Source organism: Mobula birostris, chromosome 9 (assembly GCF_030028105.1).
Source record: "Mobula birostris isolate sMobBir1 chromosome 9, sMobBir1.hap1, whole genome shotgun sequence".
Taxonomy (NCBI): domain Eukaryota; kingdom Metazoa; phylum Chordata; class Chondrichthyes; order Myliobatiformes; family Myliobatidae; genus Mobula; species Mobula birostris.
In genome coordinates, this window is record NC_092378.1 from 41,449,808 (window position 1) to 41,472,574 (window position 22,767).

Here is a 22,767-nt window from a genome sequence, read left to right on the forward strand (position 1 = left end):
AGATATTTTGGGCCAAAAGACCTAATTCTGCTCCTATACCTTACAGTCTTACCCACCTACTTGGGCATGACACTCTAGATTTCAACCAGTCTCCAGGCTGAGGAAGTTCTTCCTGAACTTCTTACCCCTACCTTAAACCTACAACCTCTAGCTTCAGATACCACTACAGTGGCGAACAGTTTCCAACTATCTACCATTTTCATGCCCCTCAATGCTATATATCAACTCTATCAGTTCCTCCTTGGTGTCCTCTATTCCAAAGAAAACAATATGCCACTGGTCACTCGGTTCCAGCCACATTACATATCCCTACACTCACCCTGCTACTCTGCCCTTTTACCATCCGACGGTATTGCTTGTAGAGTGTGATTATCCTCCTCAGTTTCAACACCACCACCACATTTTTCTGCATTCTGCAAACCCACTGAGGATACCTCCCGTATTTATATCTGAATTGCTGATGTTTATAATGAACAACAATCTCAGCGGTACAGTTCTGGTCACAGTGTTCCAATCATATCACGAAACCTCAGCTATTACCCATGCCCACGATAACCAAGGCAAAGGTGCATCCAATATCCCAACTTGCCCTGGACCATGTGGGCTCTAACATCTTGGACCGGTCTCCTATGTGGGATGTTGTTGAACACTTTATCAAAGTCCATAAGGACTAGGCGCTGATAATTGGGAAGATTATGGGTGGCAAGGACACAGTGAGGCAAAGGTTTGTTCCTGTGCTATGTGACTCTACACCTCAGTAATGACCATCAAAACATACCTAGCATTTTTGAATTACCTAAAGACAAAAAGTGCTTCAGGTTACCGCTCTCTGATCATGTTTTTTTTCTTTTTCACATTCTTACTACTAACCTTTTATTTTTACATTGCATTTAACAACTTCTGGCACAAAACAGAAAATGAGTTTCAAAACTCGTTAGATTCTGGACTAGTTCCTGAGGATTGGAGGGTGGCTAATGTAACCTCACTTTTTAAAAAAGGAGGGAGAGAGAAACCGGGGAATTATAGACCGGTTAGCCTAACGTCGGTGGTGGGGAAGCTGCTGGAGTCAGTTAACAAAGATGTGATAACAGCACATTTGGAAAGCGGTGAAATCATCGGACAAAGTCAGCATGGATTTGTGAAAGGAAAATCATGTCTGACGAATCTCATAGAATTTTTTGAGGATGTAACTAGTAGAGTGGATAGGGGAGAACCAGTGGATGTGGTATATTTGGATTTTCAAAAGGCTTTTGACAAGGTCCCACACAGGAGATTAGCGTGCAAACTCAAAGCACACGGTATTGGGGGTAAGGTATTGATGTGGATGGAGAATTGGTTAGCAGACAGGAAGCAAACAGTGGGAATAAACGGGACCTTTTCAGAATGGCAGGCGGTGACTAGTGGGGTACCGCAAAGCTCAGTGCTGGGACCCCAGTTGTTTACAATATATATTAATGACTTGGATGAGGGAATTAAATGCAGCATCTCCAAGTTTGCGGATGACACGAAGCTGGGTGGCAGTGTTAGCTGTGAGGAGGATGCTAAGAGGATGTAGAGTGACTTGGATAGGTTGGGTGAGTGGGCAAATTCATGGCAGATGCAATTTAATGTGGATAAATGTGAAGTTATCCATCTTGGTGGCAAAAATAGGAAAACAGATTATTATCTGAATGGTGGCCGATAGGAAAAGGGGAGGTGCAACGAGACCTGGGTGTCATTATACACCAGTCATTGAAAGTGGGCATGCAGGTACAGCAGGCGGTGAAAAAGGCGAATGGTATGCTGGCATTTATAGCGAGAGGATTCGAGTACAGGAGCAGGGAGGTACTACTGCAGTTGTACAAGGCCTTGGTGAGACCACACCTGGAGTATTGTGTGCAGTTTTGGTCCCCTAATCTGAGGAAAGACATCTTTGCCATAGAGGGAGTACAAAGAAGGTTCACCAGATTGATTCCTGGGATGGCAGGACTTTCATATGAAGAAAGACTGGATGAACTGGGCTTGTACTCGTTGGAATTTAGAAGATTGAGGGGAGATCTGATTGAAACGTATAAAATCCTGAAGGGATTGGACAGGCTAGATGCAGGAAGATTGTTCCCGATGTTGGGGAAGTCCAGAACGAGGGGTCACAGTTTGAGGATAAAGGGGAAGCCTTTTAGGACCGAGATTAGGAAAAACTTCTTCACACAGAGAGTGGTGAATCTGTGGAATTCTCTGCCACAGGAAACAGTTGAGGCCAGTTCATTGGCTATATTTAAGAGGGAGTTAGATATGGCCCTTGTGGCTACGGGGATCAGTGAGTATGGAGGGAAGGCTGGGGCGGGGTTCTGAGTTGGATGATCAGCCATATCATAATAAATGGCGGTGCAGGCTCGAAGGGCCAAATGGCCTACTCCTGCACCTATTTTCTATGTTTCTATAAACTTAGAAGGAATTATGCTAAGTAAGTTTTCAGCAGACACAAAAATTGTTGGCGTTGTGGAAAATAATTGCACTCTACAGGAGACATTCATCCATTGCTAAAAAGGATAGAGCATTGGAGTGAAGATGGGGAGGGGGTTTCTTTCATGACTGGAACCCAGTGACCAGTGGGGTATAATGCAATCACTGATGAGATGCTTGCTATTTGTTTATATGCATGAATTTCAATATATGAGGTGGAAAGATGGTACAACGTGAAATGATGCGATAGGTAGTGGATACAGCTCAGTCCATCGCAGGAAAAGCCCATCCGATAATCGAGCACAGGTACAAGGAGCACTGCCACAAGAAAGCAGCACTCATCATCAAGAACCCCACCATCCAGGGCAAATTCTCTTCCCACTGCTCTCAGGCAGGAGGTACAGGAGCCTTCGGGCCTCACCACCAGGTTCAGGAACAATCATTACCCCTCAACCATCAGGCTCCTGAACCAGTGCGAATGACTTCACTCACCTCAACACTGAATTGATTCCGCAACCTACGGACTCGCTTTGAAGGACTCTACAACTCGCATTCTCAGTATTATTCCTTTTTTTTTCATTTATTTATTTGCTTGTTTGGAATTTTCACAGTTTGTCCTCTTTTGCACATCTGCTGATTGTTAATCTTTGTGTGTAGTTTCTCATTGATTTTGATTTTCTTGCAGTCATTCACTGAATAACAAATACAACAGAATCAAAGTAGTATATGATGAAATATACCTACTTTGATAATAAATTTATTTTGAAAAAGGATCCAGTGCTTGTCCAACATATCTGATGAACAAACTTGTCTCGGGCTTCCAGACGGGTACATATATTGATTTTAACCAATGTTCTGATGACAGACTCAGCTGTCTCCATCAGGGTTGATGCCTGGGCCTGTCTAGTCCAGTGGTATTTATACCCCCGTCATCCCTACCTCCTGATTGGTTAGTCCTCCTCCAATCAGGTTTCCGCTGTCCCACCTTGTTTTCAATTGAAATCCAGTTCTTACTTAGAGCAATTACTTATAGCCATTGCGAATGCAATGTTCTGCTACCGCCGGTTTTTCCAGGTAACCAAACAGATACTCTTCCTATGCTCCTAATTTCCATCGCACGGTCAATGGTACCCTTATCAAACAATTAAGGACAGCTTGGTCCCCCTGCAGTCAAGGTTTGATAAGGGTACCACTGACCTTTCTGAACATCAACGTACTTCCTCTATAAGGAGAACTACAATGAACAAACAGACAGAGCGGCCATGCGATTGCCCTTGTCGCCATCTATTTTTAATTTCTTCATGGAGGACTTTGAGGGGAGGGCTCTGAGTACATTACCCTTATGCCCCAAGTGCTTCCTCAGATACTTCACATGGACTCTAGGCACTCCAACAGTTCCATGACCATCTGAACAGTACACACCCAAACATTCAATTTATGGTGGAGATGGAGAAGAATGGTTGCCTCCCATTCTTGAACATTCTAATATGATGGAAACCGGATGGTAGCCTTGGACATGGCATCTATCAGAAACCCAGTCACACGGACCTCAGCAATAACAGCCACCAACACACCTCCCAAGGCAGAGTGGTTCTTTCTACTTTGATTAACCGTGCAAAAACTATTTTGGACCTGGAGAGTCTCCATGAGGAAATAAGATGATTGCACATGACATTCCTACAGAATGGCTACAAGGTGACGGAAATCAATCGGGCCTTTAAAAAGGCTGACAGAAAAACAGGAAACCTAACCACGAGGAGGAACCCATCGATACCGCCTGTCTCCCCTATATTTCCATGGTTTCTGGAAGGATTGCCAGGACCCTCAAGAAATACCGGATTAGTACCATCCACAAACCTGCAAGGAAGCACAAATCACAGCTTATGCAGGTCAAAGATGACCTGGGACTCAGGACAACTGGTGTTTACAGGAATCCCTGTGAATGCGGAGCAGCATATATCAGCCAGACGGATGCACAGTTTGAACTTCGATGCTCACTCTGTTTTGCTTTCTACATATAGAGCCTATTTTGCGGAGCGATTCCAAAAAATTCCACTTTATTTCAGATTTTGAACATCTGTAGTGTTCTTTTCTCTAATTTTCATGATTCTGGTATTTTGTACTTGTTATTCTCTGACAGGAGAATGAAGAAGAGAAGATGGTTCAAATACCATAGATTCCACATTAAATAAATAGCATTTGGAATCACTTCACCCAGCTCAGAATTGCCACCTTGGCTTTACATTAATTGTAAAGAGATTGTTGAGGTATTTACCAGCTCAGTAGATTAGGCAAGTTAGTATGCCCTTGACACACCTCACAAAAAGGTTTGTGGGCAATTGGACATTAGGGTCAGGAATTGGGACAAGGTTGGGGATGTAGGTGAGAGACTTTCAGAGAGAGGGATGTTAGGGGAAAGGTTGGGAGATGGAGGTGAGAGACTGGAGGATTGAGGGGCATGGAGTTTTGGGCTAGAGAGAGAGGGTGACCTGGCGGTGAGATGGGATTATACCCAAGTTTCCCTCTGGATTCCTCAGGAACTGGACCCTCGACTTCCCAACTGGAAGACCACAATATGTGTGGATTGGAAATAAGATCTCCACCTCGCTGACAATCAACATTGACGTACCTCAGGGATGTGTGCTTAGCCCACTGCTCTACTCTATCTACACCCATGACTGTGTCTAGGCATGGCTCAAAAGCCATCTATAAACTTGCTGACAATACCACTGTTGGCAGAATCTCAGACGAGAGGGCGTACAAGAGCAAGATGTATCAGCTAGTTGAGCGGTTTCGCAAATTCAACCTTACACCCAGTGTCAGTAAGACTAAAGAAGTGATTGTGGACTTCAGAAAGGGTAAGACGAGGGAACACGCACTAGTCCTCAAAAAGGGATCAGAAGTAGAAAGAGTGAGCAATTTCGGGTTCTTGGGTGTCAATATCTCTGAGGATCTAATCTGGAATCAATATATATTGATGCAGCCACAAAGAAGGAACAACAGTGACTATATCATTTGGAGTTTGAGGAAAATTAATACATCACCAAAAATACTAGCAAATTTCTATAGATATACTGTAGAGAGCACTCTAACTGGTTGTATCACCATCTGGAATGGGGGGGGGGGGGGGGGGAGGGCTACTGCCTGTCTGTCTAGGTACCATATCCGATGCGGATGTTGGTAACCATGGTTTTCCATATAGATCTATCCCTCGTTCTTTGGATGACTTCCATTTCCTCAATGTGTAGCCACCTGGCTCGGCTTTTGACATACATAAGTGATCTAACTGCTTGGGCTCTTCTGAGAACTTTTTCATTTGATGTGTGTGTGGTCCATGATATTTTTAACATTCTCCTGTAGAACCATAGTTCAGCTGCTTCTAGTCTCCTTTCCATTGCTGGAGAAATGGTCCAGCATTCACTTCCATAAGTCAAGATAAGATAGATGTAGCACTGTAGTACTCTGTTTTTAGTGTGTGTGCTCATCTTTCTGTCTGTTAATATGGTCTTCATTTTTTGGAAAGCTTCTTTCGCCATTGCTATTCTGTATTTGATATCTGTGTCGCACCTGCCATCACTTGTTATTAGGCTGCCAAGATATCCAAGGATCAAAATAAGCTGCAGGAATTGTAAACTTAGTCAGCTCCATCATGAGCACAAACCTCCGCAGTATCCAGGACAAGCTCAAGGAACAATGCCTCAAAAAGGCAGCATATCATTAAGGACGCCCATTATCCAGGTCATGTCTTGCTGTCATTGATACCAACTAGGAAGTGGTACAGGAGCCCAAAGGCACACTCAATGATTCAGAATAGTTTCTTCCCCTCTGCCATCTAATTTCTGAATGGACATTGAACCTGTGAACTCTACCTCACTGTTCTTTCATTTCTACTTTTGCACTATTTATTTAATGAAAATATATATATCTATACATATACACACTAATTCACAGTTTTTTACTATTATTACGTTTTACATTGTACTGCTGCTGTGAAGACTACCGATTCCACAACATACGCCAGTGATACTAAACCGGATTCCAAATTTGAATATTATTTTTGGAGTGCCTCAGATTGTACTGGACTAAAACTGAATTGCAGTTAATACATTTACATTTAGTTTCCCCCTCGGTCACATTCCTAGTGCTGTAAAAAATAAACTTTGATCCTACGCATCTAATTGAACCAGTTCCCATGGAAACAAAACAAGGAAGTGTTTGTTCTCAAATCCATTTTATACGGTTAAAGTTTCGTAAAACTTCAAGAAATTGATAGCTGTAAATATTTCATTGGTCATAAACCATGTAGTAGTCTTTGGAAGACATCAATACATATGATACTTCAAGAGGACAAACATTTACTCAGCTGAACTGACAATTACCTTAGGCTTTTGGATGATCGGTGCCGGTTCTTGCCCAGTTTTGCTACAAACCTAAAATAGAATAAATATAAAAGATAAATAAGAATAAAAGATGCAGTTGAAAAATCAGAGGCAGAGTGAGGTTGGATTTACTGATTCTAAGCTGCATTGTTTACACTATTAATTCAGAGAAGGGAGAGCTCTTGCTTCCATAATTTATAGACTGCATACAGAAGAGCTCTAGCAATACAGGTAACAACTGTACCAAATTATCAATGCAGCATCAAGCTCAGTGCAGACCAGGAGCACTGAATAAAGACAAAATGAGCAAGTTAGCTTAGAAATATCAGCCGTAAGGTCCTGTGAATGGAAGTAATCCCATCAAAAAGGAAAATCTGCCAGCTGCATTCAATACTTACCAGGGAACTTACAACACAGAAAATAAAGCCACTGGGCTTAACTAATAAATGTGGTTCATAATATGCAAAATCAGCATCTTTCCATGCTACTTCTCCAAGCTACACATCTTTCTCACTCCTAGAGCTGTTCCGTTTTCCTTACAATGTACCTGAACCTTTTTACCAGGCAAGGAGTCCCTTGCCTTTTCTAACTGTTCTCTGGGTAAAAGAGTTTCTCCTGAACTCCCCCAGGATACTTCAGTCATAACATTTCTCTGTCCTCATCTCTTTAATCTCCATATAATTTTAATGATCACCATTTGCTTTGCTTCTTTATACTTTATTGGGCATTATCACTCTACTTAAGTATGTCTTTATATTATTTTTATGTTTTTTAATTAAGTCTCTTGTACATACTTAGAGCACATTGGTTGAAATTCTAATCAAGTTTAAGATAACGTTGTTGCTGCTTTTCAATTTCATGCCACTTGAAATGATTCCTGTGTTTTTTTAAAGTCAGAGTCAAAGTCATAGAGACAGGGCCTTTGGCCCACTGAGACTGTGCTGACACTTACAACAATTCTACCCTGACACATCTGCCCACATTTCCATAAATTCCACCCAAATTGTAACCACATGGTCATAGGAGGAGCGTGCAAACTCCACAGACTCAGCAATGGAGTTTAGAATTGAAACTCAATCTTTAGAGCTGTAGGACAGCTGTAACATAAAAAGCACCTGCAGTAATATTAATTGGCATTTCAAATGGTGCATTTTTTACTCTTCTTATTAAAGAATTCCCACACTGATCAAGAGCAATATCATTGACCATTGATTAGTAAATTCATTAATATGTAATTATGGTTTATCATCAAATAAAAGCACAATGATGCCAGAAGAAGATAATCTAATTGTGAGAATTACTTTGTTGAACTGTTCATACAAAAAAGGTTTATACTGTACATGGCATAGTAACCAATTCAGGTACAGCGTTGAAACATTAAAGGCAACTTTAACATTGTGAGGCAGAAAGTATTAGAAACACACATCATCATTGCTTGGGAGAGAAATAGAGTTAACGTCTCAAGTCAAGGACTGTTAATTGGAACTGAAGTGAAACTATGTTTCAAACTGCAGAGGAGACACAGGGAGAAACACAGAAACATGGACATAGAAAGCCTACAGCACAATACAGGCCCTTCGGCCAACAAAGCTGTGCCGAACATGTCCTTACTATAGAAATTACCAAAGGTTACCCATAGCCCTCTATTGCTCTAAGCTCCATGTACCTATCCAGGAGTCTCTTAAAAGAGTCTATCGTATCTGCCTCCACCACCTTTGCTGGCAGCCCATTCTACACTCTCACCACTCTCTGCGTAACTTCACCCTGACATCTCCTCTGTATCTACTTCCAAGCACCTTAAAACTGTGCCCTCTCATGTTAGCCATTTAAGCACTGGAAAAAGTCCTCTGACTATCCACACGATTAATACCTCTCATCATCTTATACACCTCTATCAGGTCATCTCTCATGCTCCATCGCGCCAAGGAGAAAAAACCAACTTCACTCAACCCATTCTTATAAGGCACGCTCCCCAATCCAGGGAACAACCTTGAAAATCTCCTCTGCACCCTTTCTATGGTTTCCATATCCTACCTGTAGTGACGCGATGAGAACTGAGCACAATATTCCAAGTGGAGTCTGACCAGTGTTCTATAAAGCTGCAACGTTACCTCTCGGCTCCTAAATTCAATTCCACGATTGATGAAAGCCAATACACCGTATGCTTTCTTAACCACAGAGTCAACCTGCGCAGCAGATTTGAGTGTCCTATAGACTCGGACTCTGATCCTCCACACTGCCAAGTATCTTACCATTAATACTATCTTCTGCCATCATAATTGACCTACCAAAATGAACCACTTCACACTTATCTGGGCTGAATTCCATCTGCCACTTCTCAGCCCAGTTTTGCATCCTATCAATGTCCCGCTGTAACCTCTGACAGCACTCCACACTATTCACAACACCTCCAACCTTTCTGTCATCAGCAAATTTACTAACACATCCCTCCACTTCCTCATCCAGGTCATTTATAAAAATCACAAAGAGTAAGGGTCCCAGAACAGATCCCTGAGGAACAGTACTGGTCACCGACCTCATGCAGAACATGACCCGTCTACAACCACTCTTTGTCTTCTGTGGCAAGCCAATTTTGGATTCACAATGGAACGTCCCCTTGGATCCCATGCCTCCTTACTTTCTCAATAAGCCTTGCATGGGGTACTTTATCAAATGCCTTGCTGAAATCCATATACACTACATCTACTGCTCTACCTTCATCAATGTGTTTAGTCACATCCTCAAAAAATTCAATCAGGTTCATAAGGCACAACCTGCCCTTGACAAAGCCATGCTGACTATTCCTAATCATATTACGACTCTCCAAATGTTCATAAATCCTGCCTCTCAGGATCTTCTCCATCACCTTACCAACCACTGAAGTAAGACTCACTGATCTATAATTTCCTGGGCTATCTCTATCTCAAACGGAAATCGGCACTGATCTGGGCCGACAATTACGTGTCGGCAGCACCTAATTAATTAGCTTGTTTATTTCGGCTTTTCTCTTAAAGACATGCTGTGTGCCTCCCAGCTACCGTTGCATTCTCCGCGAATCGGTACAGTATCTGTCCGTGGCCCGGGGGTTGGAGTGGTGGGACACAGGGGTGTCACCTCATCGTCGATCAGGGCAGGCAGCTCATCTTCTCCTATGACTGCCCACCTCAATGTCGAAGATCGAGGTTCGTCGTCTGCTGTGGCTGATGTGGAAGGTCTGCTTGACTGCTGAGCCTCGCGCATTTTTCTATCATACAGTTGTTTGTAAGGACTCAAACCATCCTGCAAATATCCCCTAAACCTACATACCCTTTCAAAATTACAGTCGTACTTTATCACTGCAGCGAAAATCTCACGCAGTTGCTTCACGTTCAGTTCGCTACTGTGTTTGGTTTCGATTGTTATCCTCTCCTCTTCCATTTGTATCAGCTCTTCATCTATCAGTTCTTGGTCATGGGATGCCAAAACCTCTTCAACATCATCTTCGTCAGCTTCCACAAGCCAAACTCACTTTGTCCTTGCTTTGTTCACCACGATCAAATCACTTAATTATGTCTAGTTTCACACTAAGTGTAACACCCTTACTAGCTCTTTTAGGCTTTTCAGATACCTTAGAACTCATCTTGCTAACGGCTGCTCACAGGCACGTGTTTAAGCAATGCCATTCCGAATCCGGGGCACGCGCTGCCTTTCTTTGTAACAGTGAAAACACCTTCCGAAAGCGAAAACAGGGTACTAATGTAGGTCTTTCGTAACAGTGAGGTTTCGTAAAGCGAACGTTCGAAAAGCGGGGGACACCTGTATAGATAATCTTAATAATGTACTGGTTGCCCAAAATATATCACCTTTATACATCTCTGCAGCTTTGCTATAAAAACCTTGTTGTATTCCCATTCCAGTCTCCTCCTTCTCCAGTCTCCACAGTACTGTCACATTCCCTTGTTCCGTATCACCTTCTGGGGTCTTGATGATGTTATTTGCATTAAGGCACAACTCCACACACTCCAAATATAAAACAAATCTCCGGGCACATTCAACTTCCAGTTCCACATCCCTCACACCAGGCCACTGTTTTGCTACCTCCTCGAGAAGCAACATCCCAAACTCAACACTGAAATAGTGACTGCTGATCCCTTTCCAAGAATAACTAAAAAGAGCATCCTTTACAGTTGAAGACAGTAACACTCCACTAACCTACAATATGTGGTACAACAGCATATCAGAGTCATACCACACAAAAGGCACCCTTCAAAGCAGCATACCCTTAAGTTGGCACGAGGTGCCTTCTATGTTCTCACAATGGAATTGACAATGAGAAGTTTTCAACAATGGGACCTTCTACTCCTCATCACCAGTTTGAAATGAACATTGACATTAAAATAGCTCAGAAAATAGGCAACTGGAGCATCAATGCAATTTGGGAGCAAGTTTTCAAATGGTATAATTAAAGTACAATTTCCCCAACAAGGAATTTAGTGCAATGGACACAGGAAGAATTAAAAGAAGTTGAGCCACAGGGAGTTAGATTTGACTTGTGATTCCTGCCCAAAGCAACACACTTGGGAGACAACTACTGAGTTGCAATAAGGCCTCAGTGGTAAGCTAGCCACAAAAATAATGGTGAGGCTCCATCACAAAACTCTCCCCTTGACAGGAAATTAGGTAGAGGTGTAAGATTGCCTTTCTCATAGGGTGGGAGTTTTTGTTTTACAAAAACAGAACTTCTAAGTAAACATATTTAATAACTTACAAGTCAAAATAACTTGAAGAGTGCTATTAAACAAAACATGTGAAAATAGTCAAGTAATCCTAAATGAACATGAGAAAATCTGCAGATGCTGGAAATCCAAAGCAAAATACATACAATGCTGGAGGAGCTCAGCAGGTCAGGTAGGATCTATGGTAAAGAGTAAACAGTCGATATTTCGGGCCTCGGTGAGTTTGCACAGACAGTTGGCCATAGTCTGTTCCACCCCGCATTCTGTTCTTCCTCTCTCCTGTTTCATATTCATCTCTCCTTGAAGTATCTGCATTTCAAATCTTTACATCACGTAAGACCATAAGATATAGGAGCAGAATTGGGCCATTTGGCCCATTGAGTCTGCTCCGCCATTTCGTCACGCCTGATCCAATTTCCCTTTCGGCCCCAATGTCCTGCATTTCCCCCACATCCCTTCATGCTCTGATCAATCAAGAATTCCACAGATTCTTCACTCTCTGGCTAAAGAAATTCTTCCTCATCTCCGTTCTAAAAGGATGCCCCTCTATTCTGAGGCTGTGTCCTCTGGTCTTAGACTCTCCCATCATAGGAAACATTCTCTCCACCCTGATAGGTTTCGATTAGGTCACTGCTTTCTCTTCTGTATTCTGATGAATACAGGCCCAGAACCATCAAACGCTCTTCACATGACATGGCATTCAATTCTGGAATCATTTCCGTGAACCTCCCTTGAACATTCTCCAGCTTCACGACGTCCTTTCTCAGATAAGGTAACCAAAACTGTTCACAATACTCCAATGAGGCCTCACCAGTGTTTTATAAAGTCTCAACATTACGTCAGCATTTTTTTCTATTCTAGTCCTTTTGAAATGAATACTAAAGATCGCATTTGCTTTTCTCAGCACAGACTCAATCTGCAAATTAACCTTTGAGGAATCCTGCACAAGGGCTACCAAGTCCCTTTGCATCTCAGTTTTTTGTATTTTCTCTCCATTTAGAAAATTGTGAACTTTTTCATTTCTTCTACCAACAAAGTGCATGACCACATGACCATACACTTTTCAACACTGTATTCCTTCTATCATTACTTTGTCCATTATCCTAATCTGTCCAAGTCATTCGGTAGCCTCTCTACTTCTTCAAAGCTACCAGCCTCTCCACCTACATTCATATCGTCTGCAAAACTTGTAACACCACCATCAATTCCAGCACCCAAATCATTGATTGACATATAATGTGGGGAAGAAAATCGGCCGCCTGCGGAACACCACTAGTTACTAGCAGCCAAACAGAAAAGGCTCCCTTTATTCCCACACTTTGCCTCCTGCCAATCAGCCAATCTTCTATCCATGCACGAATCTTTCCTGTAATACCATGAGCTCGCAGCTTGTCAGCCGCATCATGTGTGGCACCTTGTCAAAGGCCTTCTGAAAATCCAAGTACACAACATTAACTGATTCTCCTTTGTCTATCCTGCTTGTTATTTCTTCAAAGAATTCAAACAGATTTGTCAGGTAAGATTTTCCCTTGAGGAAACCATGCTGACAATGGCCTATTTTAATCATGTGTCTCCAAGTACCCTGAGACCTCACCTTAATAATTGACTCCAACATCTTCCCAACAATGATGTCAGACTAACTGGTCTATAATTTCCTTTTTTCTGCCTCTCTCCTTTCTTGAAGAGTGGACCGACATTTGCAATTTTCCAGTCTTCCAGAACCATTCCAAATCTAGTGATTCTTGAAAGATCATTACTAATGCTTTCACAACCTCTTCAGCCACCTCTTTCAGAACCCTGGGGTGTACAACACCTGGTCCAGGTGACTTATCTAACGTCAGACCTTTCAGTTCACAAGAACCTTCTCTCTATTAATAGTAACTTCACACACTTCAGGACCCCCGACCTGGAACTTCCTCCGTACTGCTAATGTCTGCCACAGTGAGGACTGATGCAAAATACTTATTCAGTTTGTCTGACATTTCCTTGTCCCCATTACTACCCCTCCAGCATCATTTTTCAGCAGTCCGACATCAACTCATGACTTTTACATTTTATATACCTGAAGAAACTTTTGATATCCTCTTTAATATTATTGGCTAACTTACTTTGTATTCCATCTTTACCTTCTTAATTACTTTTTTTTCCAGTTGATTTTTAAAAGCTTCCCAATCCTCTAACTTCCCACTAATTTTTGCTCCATAATATGTCCTCTTTGGCTTTTACGTTGTTTTTGACTTCTCGTTAGCCACGGTTGTGTCATCTATATCCTATGTCTTTCGAATTGCTTCCAGAAATTCCAGCCATTGCTGCTCTGCCGTCATCCCTGCAGTGTTCTTTTCCAATCTATTTTGGCCAGCTCTGCTCCTATTGCTCTGTAATTCCCTTTACTCCACTGTAATAATAATACATCTGATTTGAACTTCTCCTTCTCAAATTTCAGGGTGATTTTGATCATATTATGCTCTCTTGCTCCTAGGGTTTTTTTTTTACCTTTAACTCCAATCAATTCCAGTTACTTGCACAAATCCAATCCAGAATATCTGATCCCCTAGTGGGCTCAACCCAAAGCTGCTCTAAAAAGCCATCTCATAGGCTTTCTAGAAATTCCACCTCCTGATTTTCCCAATCTACCCACATATTGAAATCCCTCATGACTATTGTAACATCGCCTTTTTCACATGCATTTTCTATCTTCCGTTGTAATTTGTAGACCACATCCTCAATACTGCTTGGGGGTCTGTACACAACTCCCATCAGGATCTTTTTACTTTTGCAGTTCCTTAATTCTATCCACAATGATTCAACACCTTCCATCCCTAGGTCATTTCTTTCTAACGATTTGATTTCACTTTTTTACCAATAGAGTCATGCGGCCCCCTCTGCCTTCCTGCCTGTCTTTTGATACAATGTATATCCTTGGACATTAAGCTCCCAAGCTGTAATCTTCTTTCAGCCATGATCACTGATACCTGCAACATCATACATGTAAATCTGTCACAGTGCTACAAGTTCATCGACCTTATTCTGTGTTCTAAACTCATTCAAATGTAACACCTTCAGTGCTGTATTTTCCCTTTTCGACTTTGTCCACCTTTCACGTTGCACCCCATACTGTTGACTGCAATTCTGCCCCATCAACAATCTCTCCTCACTACCCATTTCCTCTGCTTGTAAACTAACTATCTCATCTTCAGCACTATCACTCTGGTTCCCATCTACCTGCAAAAATTAGTTTAAAACCTCCCTAACAACTCGATAAACCTGCCTGCAAGGATATTTGGACCCCTTCTGGTCCTTTTTGTACAGGTTATACCTTCCCCAGAAGAGATCCCAATGATCCATAAATTTGAACCCCTGCCCTCTGCACAGTTCCTCAGCCACACATTCATCTGCCAAGTCATACTATTCTTACCCTCACTGGCACATGGCATGGGCAGCAATCCAGAGATTACTACCCTGGAGGTCCTGTTTCTTAGCTTCCTAAAATCTCTCTTCAGGGCCTCCTGACATTGTCTACCTATGTCATTGGTGCCAAAATGCACCAAGACTTCCGGCTGCTCACTCTCGCCCTTGAGAATGCCATGGACCCAACCCAAGACATCCTGATCCTGGCACCATGGAGGCAACATGTCATCCAGATGTCTCTATCGTGCCCACAGAACCTAGTCTCTCTTCCTTACTACGGAATCTCCCACCAACACTGCAGTCCTCTTCACCTCTCTGCTCTTTTGAGCCACAGTACCAGACTCGGTGCCAGAGACCTGGTCACTGTGGCTCCCCCTGGTACCGCATCCCCCTCAATATTATCTAAAGTAATATATACTTATTATTGAGGGGAATGACCCCAGGTGTACTCTGCACTGGCTGTGCATTTCCCTTCCATCTCCTGACAGTCACCCAGTTACCAGTCTCCTGTAACCATGGGATGACCTCCCTGTAGCTCCTCTCTAACACCTCCGCAATCTCCCACATCAGTCAACGGTCATCGAGCTGTAACTCCAGTTCCTTAACACATTCTCTCAGGAGCTGCAGCTCAGTGCACGTGGTGCAGATATGTTTACCCAGGAGACTGGAGGTCCCAGACTTCCCACGTCCCACACGCAGAACAAAAGACTGCCCCTGGAGCTATTCTTACAACACTACTATGCCCTAGTGGATAAGGAAGAACAAATAAAAACAGAAAGAGAGAAACTTAACAAATACTTTACCTCATCCAAGCCTGATGTTGGCAAAGACACTCTAAACACTAGCACACTCAAAAGAATGGCTGCTCAAAGAATTGCCACTCCACTTGCATCTGTGCTATTTTTATAGGCCCTTTCTAATGAGTCCCTCTTGCTGATTAGTCACTCCTCACTCAAGAGAAACTGCCGTGAAGTTGAAAATCTTGATCACCGCCCTGTTTTAATGCCAGCTCTTTACGCACCCCTGGTGTGGATCATCCAACTCACATTCTGTACATCATGACCAATAGGACAATACGGTTAAATAGCAATTAGCAATACACTATTACAGTGCCAGTTGTAAGATCAGAGCTTGATTTCTACCACTCTCTGTAAGGAGATTTGTACGTTATCTCCGTGATCGTGTGGGTTTCCTCCCGGTGCTTTGGTTTCCTTCCACATTCCAAAGGCGTACGTTTAGGGTTAGTGAGTTTTGGGCAGGCTATGCTGGTGCCTACTTACAGGCTACCTCACTAACTTGATTTGACAACCCATGACCAGGTGTTGAAGGCAGTGGTATCTCATCAACTATTAACAACAGTCGGCACTTCCACCAACACAGACCTCTGTCAAAGCTGGAGACCAACCACAGCCTCAGCCCAGGTCACCGGCAGGCTTGCTCGCCACGGTGTCTGACTGGCAACTGAAAATCAATCTTGGCAAGCGACTGAATTTCCCTGACTTCATCGCATCATCATCCGCAAACCTCAGGACAGGTGGTCATGGTAGAACTGACAGTTCCTTGGGAAGACCAGATTGAGGAAGCATTTGATCGTATGAAAGCCATATAGCAGCAGCTAGTAGAGCAATGCCAGGGACAGGGGTGGAGCCACAATGCGAGCCAACAGAGGTTGCGTGTAGAGCTTTTGCTGGCTGCTCGCTGTGCAGAACCTGGGGCTGCAAAGTAAACGAGCCATCAGGAAATGCTAAGCAAACCTCCGGATGGCTATGGAGCAAGAGGTGTGACTCGTGGACCAATGCTGCTAGGTCATAAGCCAGGACCTTTTCAATCCTGGCTGGGTTGCCTGGGGGAAGAGTGTCTAATGAAAGACCCAAAACACCCGATGAGCCCAGGTAACACTATTGATGATGTGAACCAGCGCATCCGAGGATGTACCTCAGAATCAATGTCTGTTTGGCATATAAAGTTAATCTTTCCCTTTTAGCTTACATTTCTTCCAATTGTAAACTATTTTCCATAGCAATTACACTTCATTCCCTTCAAAGCTGCAGCATCACCAGAGGTCACTGAGGCAAGCATGTTTCAGTGAGGTAATTCCATCATGGCTGAAGAGCCTTTGTTTTTCTTAGCCTATGGTGCTATGTAAATTAGAAATATGTAAACACGACTGAACAAAATGATATGGAGTGCAAAGAGCTTTGTAGTGTGTTTAATCGCTTTCCGTGAAATATTTTCCTACAGAGGGTGACCTGCTAGAGCAGATACTGGTCTGGTAGAACTCTCTGCTGACAAACCCACTGCAGCTTTGGGCGGCACTAGCCTCAGCTAAAAGTGGATCAACTGATTCTGAGTTCCAAACTGAGCTCTTTGGAGATTTTTCTTCTAAACCCACCTAATTGAATCAATACTTTGATTTGCCAAATTCATTAAGATATGATAAAGGAATGCAATGAGATCGGGATTCCACCTTGCTCCATTTCAGAAACTATTCTGATCGAGTAAAAGGAATCTGTAGGTTAGCCAATAAATGAGTTGAATATTGAAGAGAAACTAAGTAATGGCTTGATTATTCACCATCAAAGCAGGTCAGAAAACATTTGTTTGCGATTGGAATCTGGTGGTATTTATCAAACAGAAGAAGCTTCAAGCAAATGCTGTGTTACCCATTATCAGGCCCTGATGACCGAGTTAGCTCAGCATGCGAAGCTGCTTGAGTTGCTTTATCGATCCTGCTGTCTTCTGTCAGTCAAAGGGAAATTAATGAGTTATTAATTAAGTTAGGGCATCTCAAACCTCGCTTTGAATTTTGCTGTACGGTTACTGCCATTCAAGTCACCAGTGTGAATAGGCTTCCTTCAAGTAATCTGAATGCCAGACAGACCTGAAGGTCAACAAATTACAGGACAGATTCAATAATTTTACACAAACAAACTCTTTACTGTAGCACTCTTTCCTTTGATTTAAGGAAAGGTCAGTATCAAGACCACCAATCAACATGATTGATCCAGTTTAAACAGTTTTTATGACAGATAACGTTGCAACACTGCAGTGTTTGGGGAATTCTATCTCCACACCTCCCCCCCCCCAAATTTAAATAGCTTCATGATTTAGGGAAGCCACATATTTGATACTTAAAGTTACAAACCTATGACTTTTTTCTCTAAACCCCTACTTGTCCCCTGCACTGAATAAATAAATCAAGCTAGATCAAGGAATTTAATTTGATTTTGCGCTCCATGGCTTTCTAATGAAACTCTTCACCAGGTCACTGACTCTCAGCGTTGTATTAGACTCCTCACAACGTTGGCATTCTGCTCAATCCTGACGTGATATCATCAGCACATTAACACAGCACAGTGGAAGAAGAGCCCAGTGTCCCGGATTCAATCCCGATCTTGGGTCCTCTCGGTGTGTGGAGTCCACATACTCTGCCTGTGACTACATGGGTGAGTTTCCTCTCTCAAACTGCGGGAGGGAGGCCTGTGGGTTGTGAGGTTAATTGGCCATTGTAAACTGCCCCTATTGTGTGGATGTGTGATACAACGTGGGGGGGGGGGGGCCTTGATGGGATTGTGGGCAAATAAAATAGGAATACTGCAGGATTATCATTTGAATGGGTGGTTGATGATGGGCAGACTTGGTAAACTGAACGGCCTCTGTGCTATGACTATCACCTCCATCTCTGACACTGAAACCATTCGCTGTACCTTTCATGTTTCCAAACTTGATAACCGTGTTGTGCTCTCTCTTGGCTCTGACCTCAGTGGCTCCTCTAAATCTATTCTCAACCCATCATGCAGAATATTCACTCAAGATGCTCCATCTGCTGAAAACTGGTATCTGAAGTTAAAATGGTCAAATTGGTAAATAATCCTTCTCTTGGCATCATCTCTCCCTTACACTTCGATTTTCTATCCACATTCTGATCCCTGCATTCTAACTTGCCATGTGTAAAATTCTCGATAGCCTTTGCTCCTTTACAAACATTGTGTCCAAATGCCTGATTCCAACTTGCTGGAATTCCCTCAAAGTTTTCCTTAAAGTCTACTTCTAAATTTTAAACTCCAATAATCCTGTACTCTTCATTTTTATCATGCTGAACTAGCAGATTTACTGCACTACCAGATATTCATCATCATGTCTTGGCTTTGCGAACGAAGATTTAGGAAGGGGGCTGCCCACGTCTTCTGCAGGCTCGCTGGTGGCTGACAAGGCCAATATGGGACAGGCAGGCCTGGCCACAGCGGCTGCAAGGGAAATTCTGTTCTGGGTTTGGAGCTGCTGTGTCATGGTTCTTCCTCCTTCTCCTTTTGTCCTCAATTCCAGCCCTGCATGCGTTCTCAAAGGAGGAGACAGACTGGTGAATGGTGTTTCACCAGGCCTCGCGATCGGAGACTAGATTAGACCACTGGCAATGGTCAATATGACAGGGACCAAGGAATTTCTTCAGAGAGTCCTTGTACCTCTTCCTCAGTGCCCCTCTGTCACGGTGGCCAGCGGAGAGTTCGCCATACAGCACAATCTTGGGCAGGTGATGATCCTCCATCCTGGAGACGTGCCCTGCCCAGCACAGCTGCGTCTTCAATAGCATGGCCTCGACGCTGGTGACCTCCGCCTTTTCGAGGACTTAGATGTTGGTGACGAAGTCACTCCAGTGGATATTATGGACGGCGCGGAGGCAGCGCTGGTGGAAACGCTCAAGGAGTCGTAGGTGGTGACAGTAGGTGACCCACAACTCGGAGCCGTACAGGAGAGTAGTCAGTACAACGGCTCTGTACACACTGATCTTTGTGCCTTTCTTCAAATGCTTGTTGTTCCAGACTCTTTTGTACAGCCTGCCGAATGCGCTGTTTGCCTTTGCCAGTCTGTTGTCAATCTCTTTGTCGATCTTGGCATCTGACGAGATGGTGCACCCCAGGTAGCTGAACTGGTGGACTGTCTTCAGCTCGACCTCACCGATGGTGATGCAGGGAGGATGGTAATCTTCCTGAGGTGCGAGCTGATGAAGAACTTTTGTCTTCTTCAAGCTGACTTCCAGTCCGAAGAGCTCGCAGCCTCTGCGAAGCAGGATGTTATACACTGCAGGGCTGTCTCTGTGTGGGCAACAAGGGCAGCATCGTCGGCGAAGAGTAGCTCTCAGATGAGTTGCTCCAATGTCTTGGTGTGGGACTGTAATCACCTCAGGTTGAACAGGCTGCCATTGGTGCAGTATCGGATGTAGACACCGTCCTCGTCATCAAGGTCTTCTGTGGCCCTTTCGAGCATCGTGCTGAAGAAGACAGTGAAGACAGTCGATGCGAGAACGCAGCCTTGTTTTACTCCATTGCCTATTGGGAAGGGTTCTGAGAGGTCGTTGTTTTGTCTGACTTGGCCACACTGATCTTCATGTAGCTAGATGACCATGCTGAGGAGCTTTGGGGGGCATCCCAGTCATTCCGTGATTTGCCACAGACCTTCCCTGCTCACGGTGTCGAACACTTTGGTAAGGTCGACAAATGTCACATACAATCCCTTGTTCTGTTCCTTACATTTCTCTTGGAGCTGCCTGAGAACAAATACCATGTCGGGAGTGCTCCTGTTGGCTCTGAAGCCACACCAATCTGTTCAGGAGTACTCTTGTGAGGATTTTTCCTGCGATAGAGAGCAGAGTTATCCCCCAGTAGTTGGAACAGTTGGACTTTTCCCCCTTGTTCCTATACAGGGCGATGATGACTGCCTCACGGAGGTGCTGTGGTGGTTTACTTTGTTCCCAGCTGCAGACAATGAACTCATGGAGTTTGGTGTGTAACGCTGGGCCCCAATGCTTCTAAATCTCGGGTGGGATTCCATCAACTCCTGCTGCCTTGCCACTTTTCAGCTGTTCTATGGCCTTGACTGTCTCTTCAAGGGTTGGAACCTTGTCCAGTTCTGCTTTCTCTGGCTGTTGTGGGATGCGGTGAATTGCTGAGTCTAGGACCATGCGGTTGGTGCTGAAGAGAGTCTGGAAATGTTCTGACCACTGGTTCAGGATGGACGCCTTGACTGTGAAGAGCGCCTGACCATCTGCACTGCACAAGGGACTCTGGACCTGGTGTGAAGGGCCATACACCGCTCTCAGGGCTTCATAAAACTCTTGACTTTTATCATGCTGAACTAGCAGATTTACTGCTCTACCAGATATTACACCTAACAGAACTTTTATTTCATTTTCTTATGTTAAACTTTTCAGTCAACCCAGTGAGTTTAAAGGGAACAGGTCTGGCTGCAAACCTACCATAATCCTGCCTAATGTTTTGGATTCCAACCCCAGTTCTAGCCACTCACCTCACCTATACTGTTCATCCAATATTCCCCGATCGGGACAAGCAACCATTTGCACTCTGGACCCTGGCTTCTGAACTAATATCTGATTCAGGTGCCAGTCCATCAGGATTTCTAAACAACTGGATACCAGATTATCAGAGTAACACATTAGTATATGAAAATTAGCAAGCCTGTCAAAAATTATAATCCCATTTAGATATGGTGTGAAATTCCTGAATAGGTTCACTGATGAGGACTAACCTATAATACCTAAACAATCCTCATTAGCTAACCCAGTGTTACTTCCCTAAAACCAAGTACACATTCAAAGGCACCGAAGGTTTCATCAGTTTGAGCAGGAGTTCTCAACCTGGGGTCCAGGGACCCTTTGCTGAATGGTATTGGTCCATGGCATACAAAAGGCTGGGAAACACTGAGTTACAGAAAATTTAGAACATCTATGGTCAAAGGCCAAGTGAGATGGAGTGGCATCCACGACATTCCTGTGCACTGGAGAATAAAGTAGACTTAGAAAAAAACTCTTGAAAACTACCTTCAATTAAAATACCAAAACATATTTTGCACTATGGGCTGAAGTAACTAATTGTGCTCCTATGTCTAATGTCTCATCCTTGAAAAATGTTCCTTCAGATCTATATGGTTGGTATGTGAATGGGAGAAAAAAAAAACATAAGCTATAGAAAAAGATGACATTAGACAAGTACCTCTGGCGATTACTATTCTATATTTTCAGTTTAGAAAGATGATGAGATGCCTAACACTATCCATTGATAAAACATCACATAGTCTTCAAGGTTCAATATGGATTTGATCACTTAGTTCCAGTCACCTCTTACCAAAAAAAAGTGATTTGCCAAATAAGCAACTTGCCAAACAAAGTTGCCTTTTATCAATACAGCTAGTTGCCACCTAGTTAAACTACAATGTGCAAGGTCATTCAGATACAACACACTTCATTTGTCACAATGTGAATAAATCACACCGCGAGAACAAAATAGGAGAATAAGTGTAATTCCCTTGAGCAATATTTTATCATATATTTAATTCTAGCAAACTAATTTACTATACTGGTGACTAAATTACAAGAACATATGACAGGTTTAAAAAAATTGGGCTAAAGGGCTCTATAATTCCTTTAACAATAAAATAGACAATTTTATAAATTACAAGTCAGTGAACTGGGAACAAATTGTACAGATATATAAGGGAGCACACTTGCTTGGAAATTGATTAAGTGTAACAAACTGTTCACAAATATCTTTGTAAAAAAAAAATGCATCAAATGTGAGAATAAAATAATTACAGCCCCTGGGCTGAATAGTGCCATACTGTTGCTATTAGAGATGTTTGCATTAAATTTATTGGAGCTTCTATAGAAAATGTTAACGTGATTCTCCTGATCAGGAGGAAGGAAAGATTAAAAATAAAAAGAAAAATTCTGGAAGCACGTAGTAGGTCACACAGCATGCATGGAGAGAAATTTCTTAGGACAATACATTTTGCAAGCTATTAACTCAGCC

The 22,767-nt window shown here is 43.0% G+C and overlaps 1 protein-coding gene across 3 annotated transcripts in view; it reads right to left on the bottom strand.

Moving 5' to 3' along the window:
* The window catches only part of pot1 (protection of telomeres 1 homolog), a 349,938-nt gene that overhangs the window by 205,705 nt on the left and 121,466 nt on the right, over nt 1-22,767 (bottom strand). For all 3 annotated transcript variants that reach the window (XM_072267898.1, XM_072267896.1, XM_072267897.1), the window contains one exon: nt 6,822-6,872. In XM_072267898.1, coding sequence (XP_072123999.1) covers nt 6,822-6,872 — 51 coding nt within the window. The remainder of the gene's footprint in view (nt 1-6,821; nt 6,873-22,767) is intronic.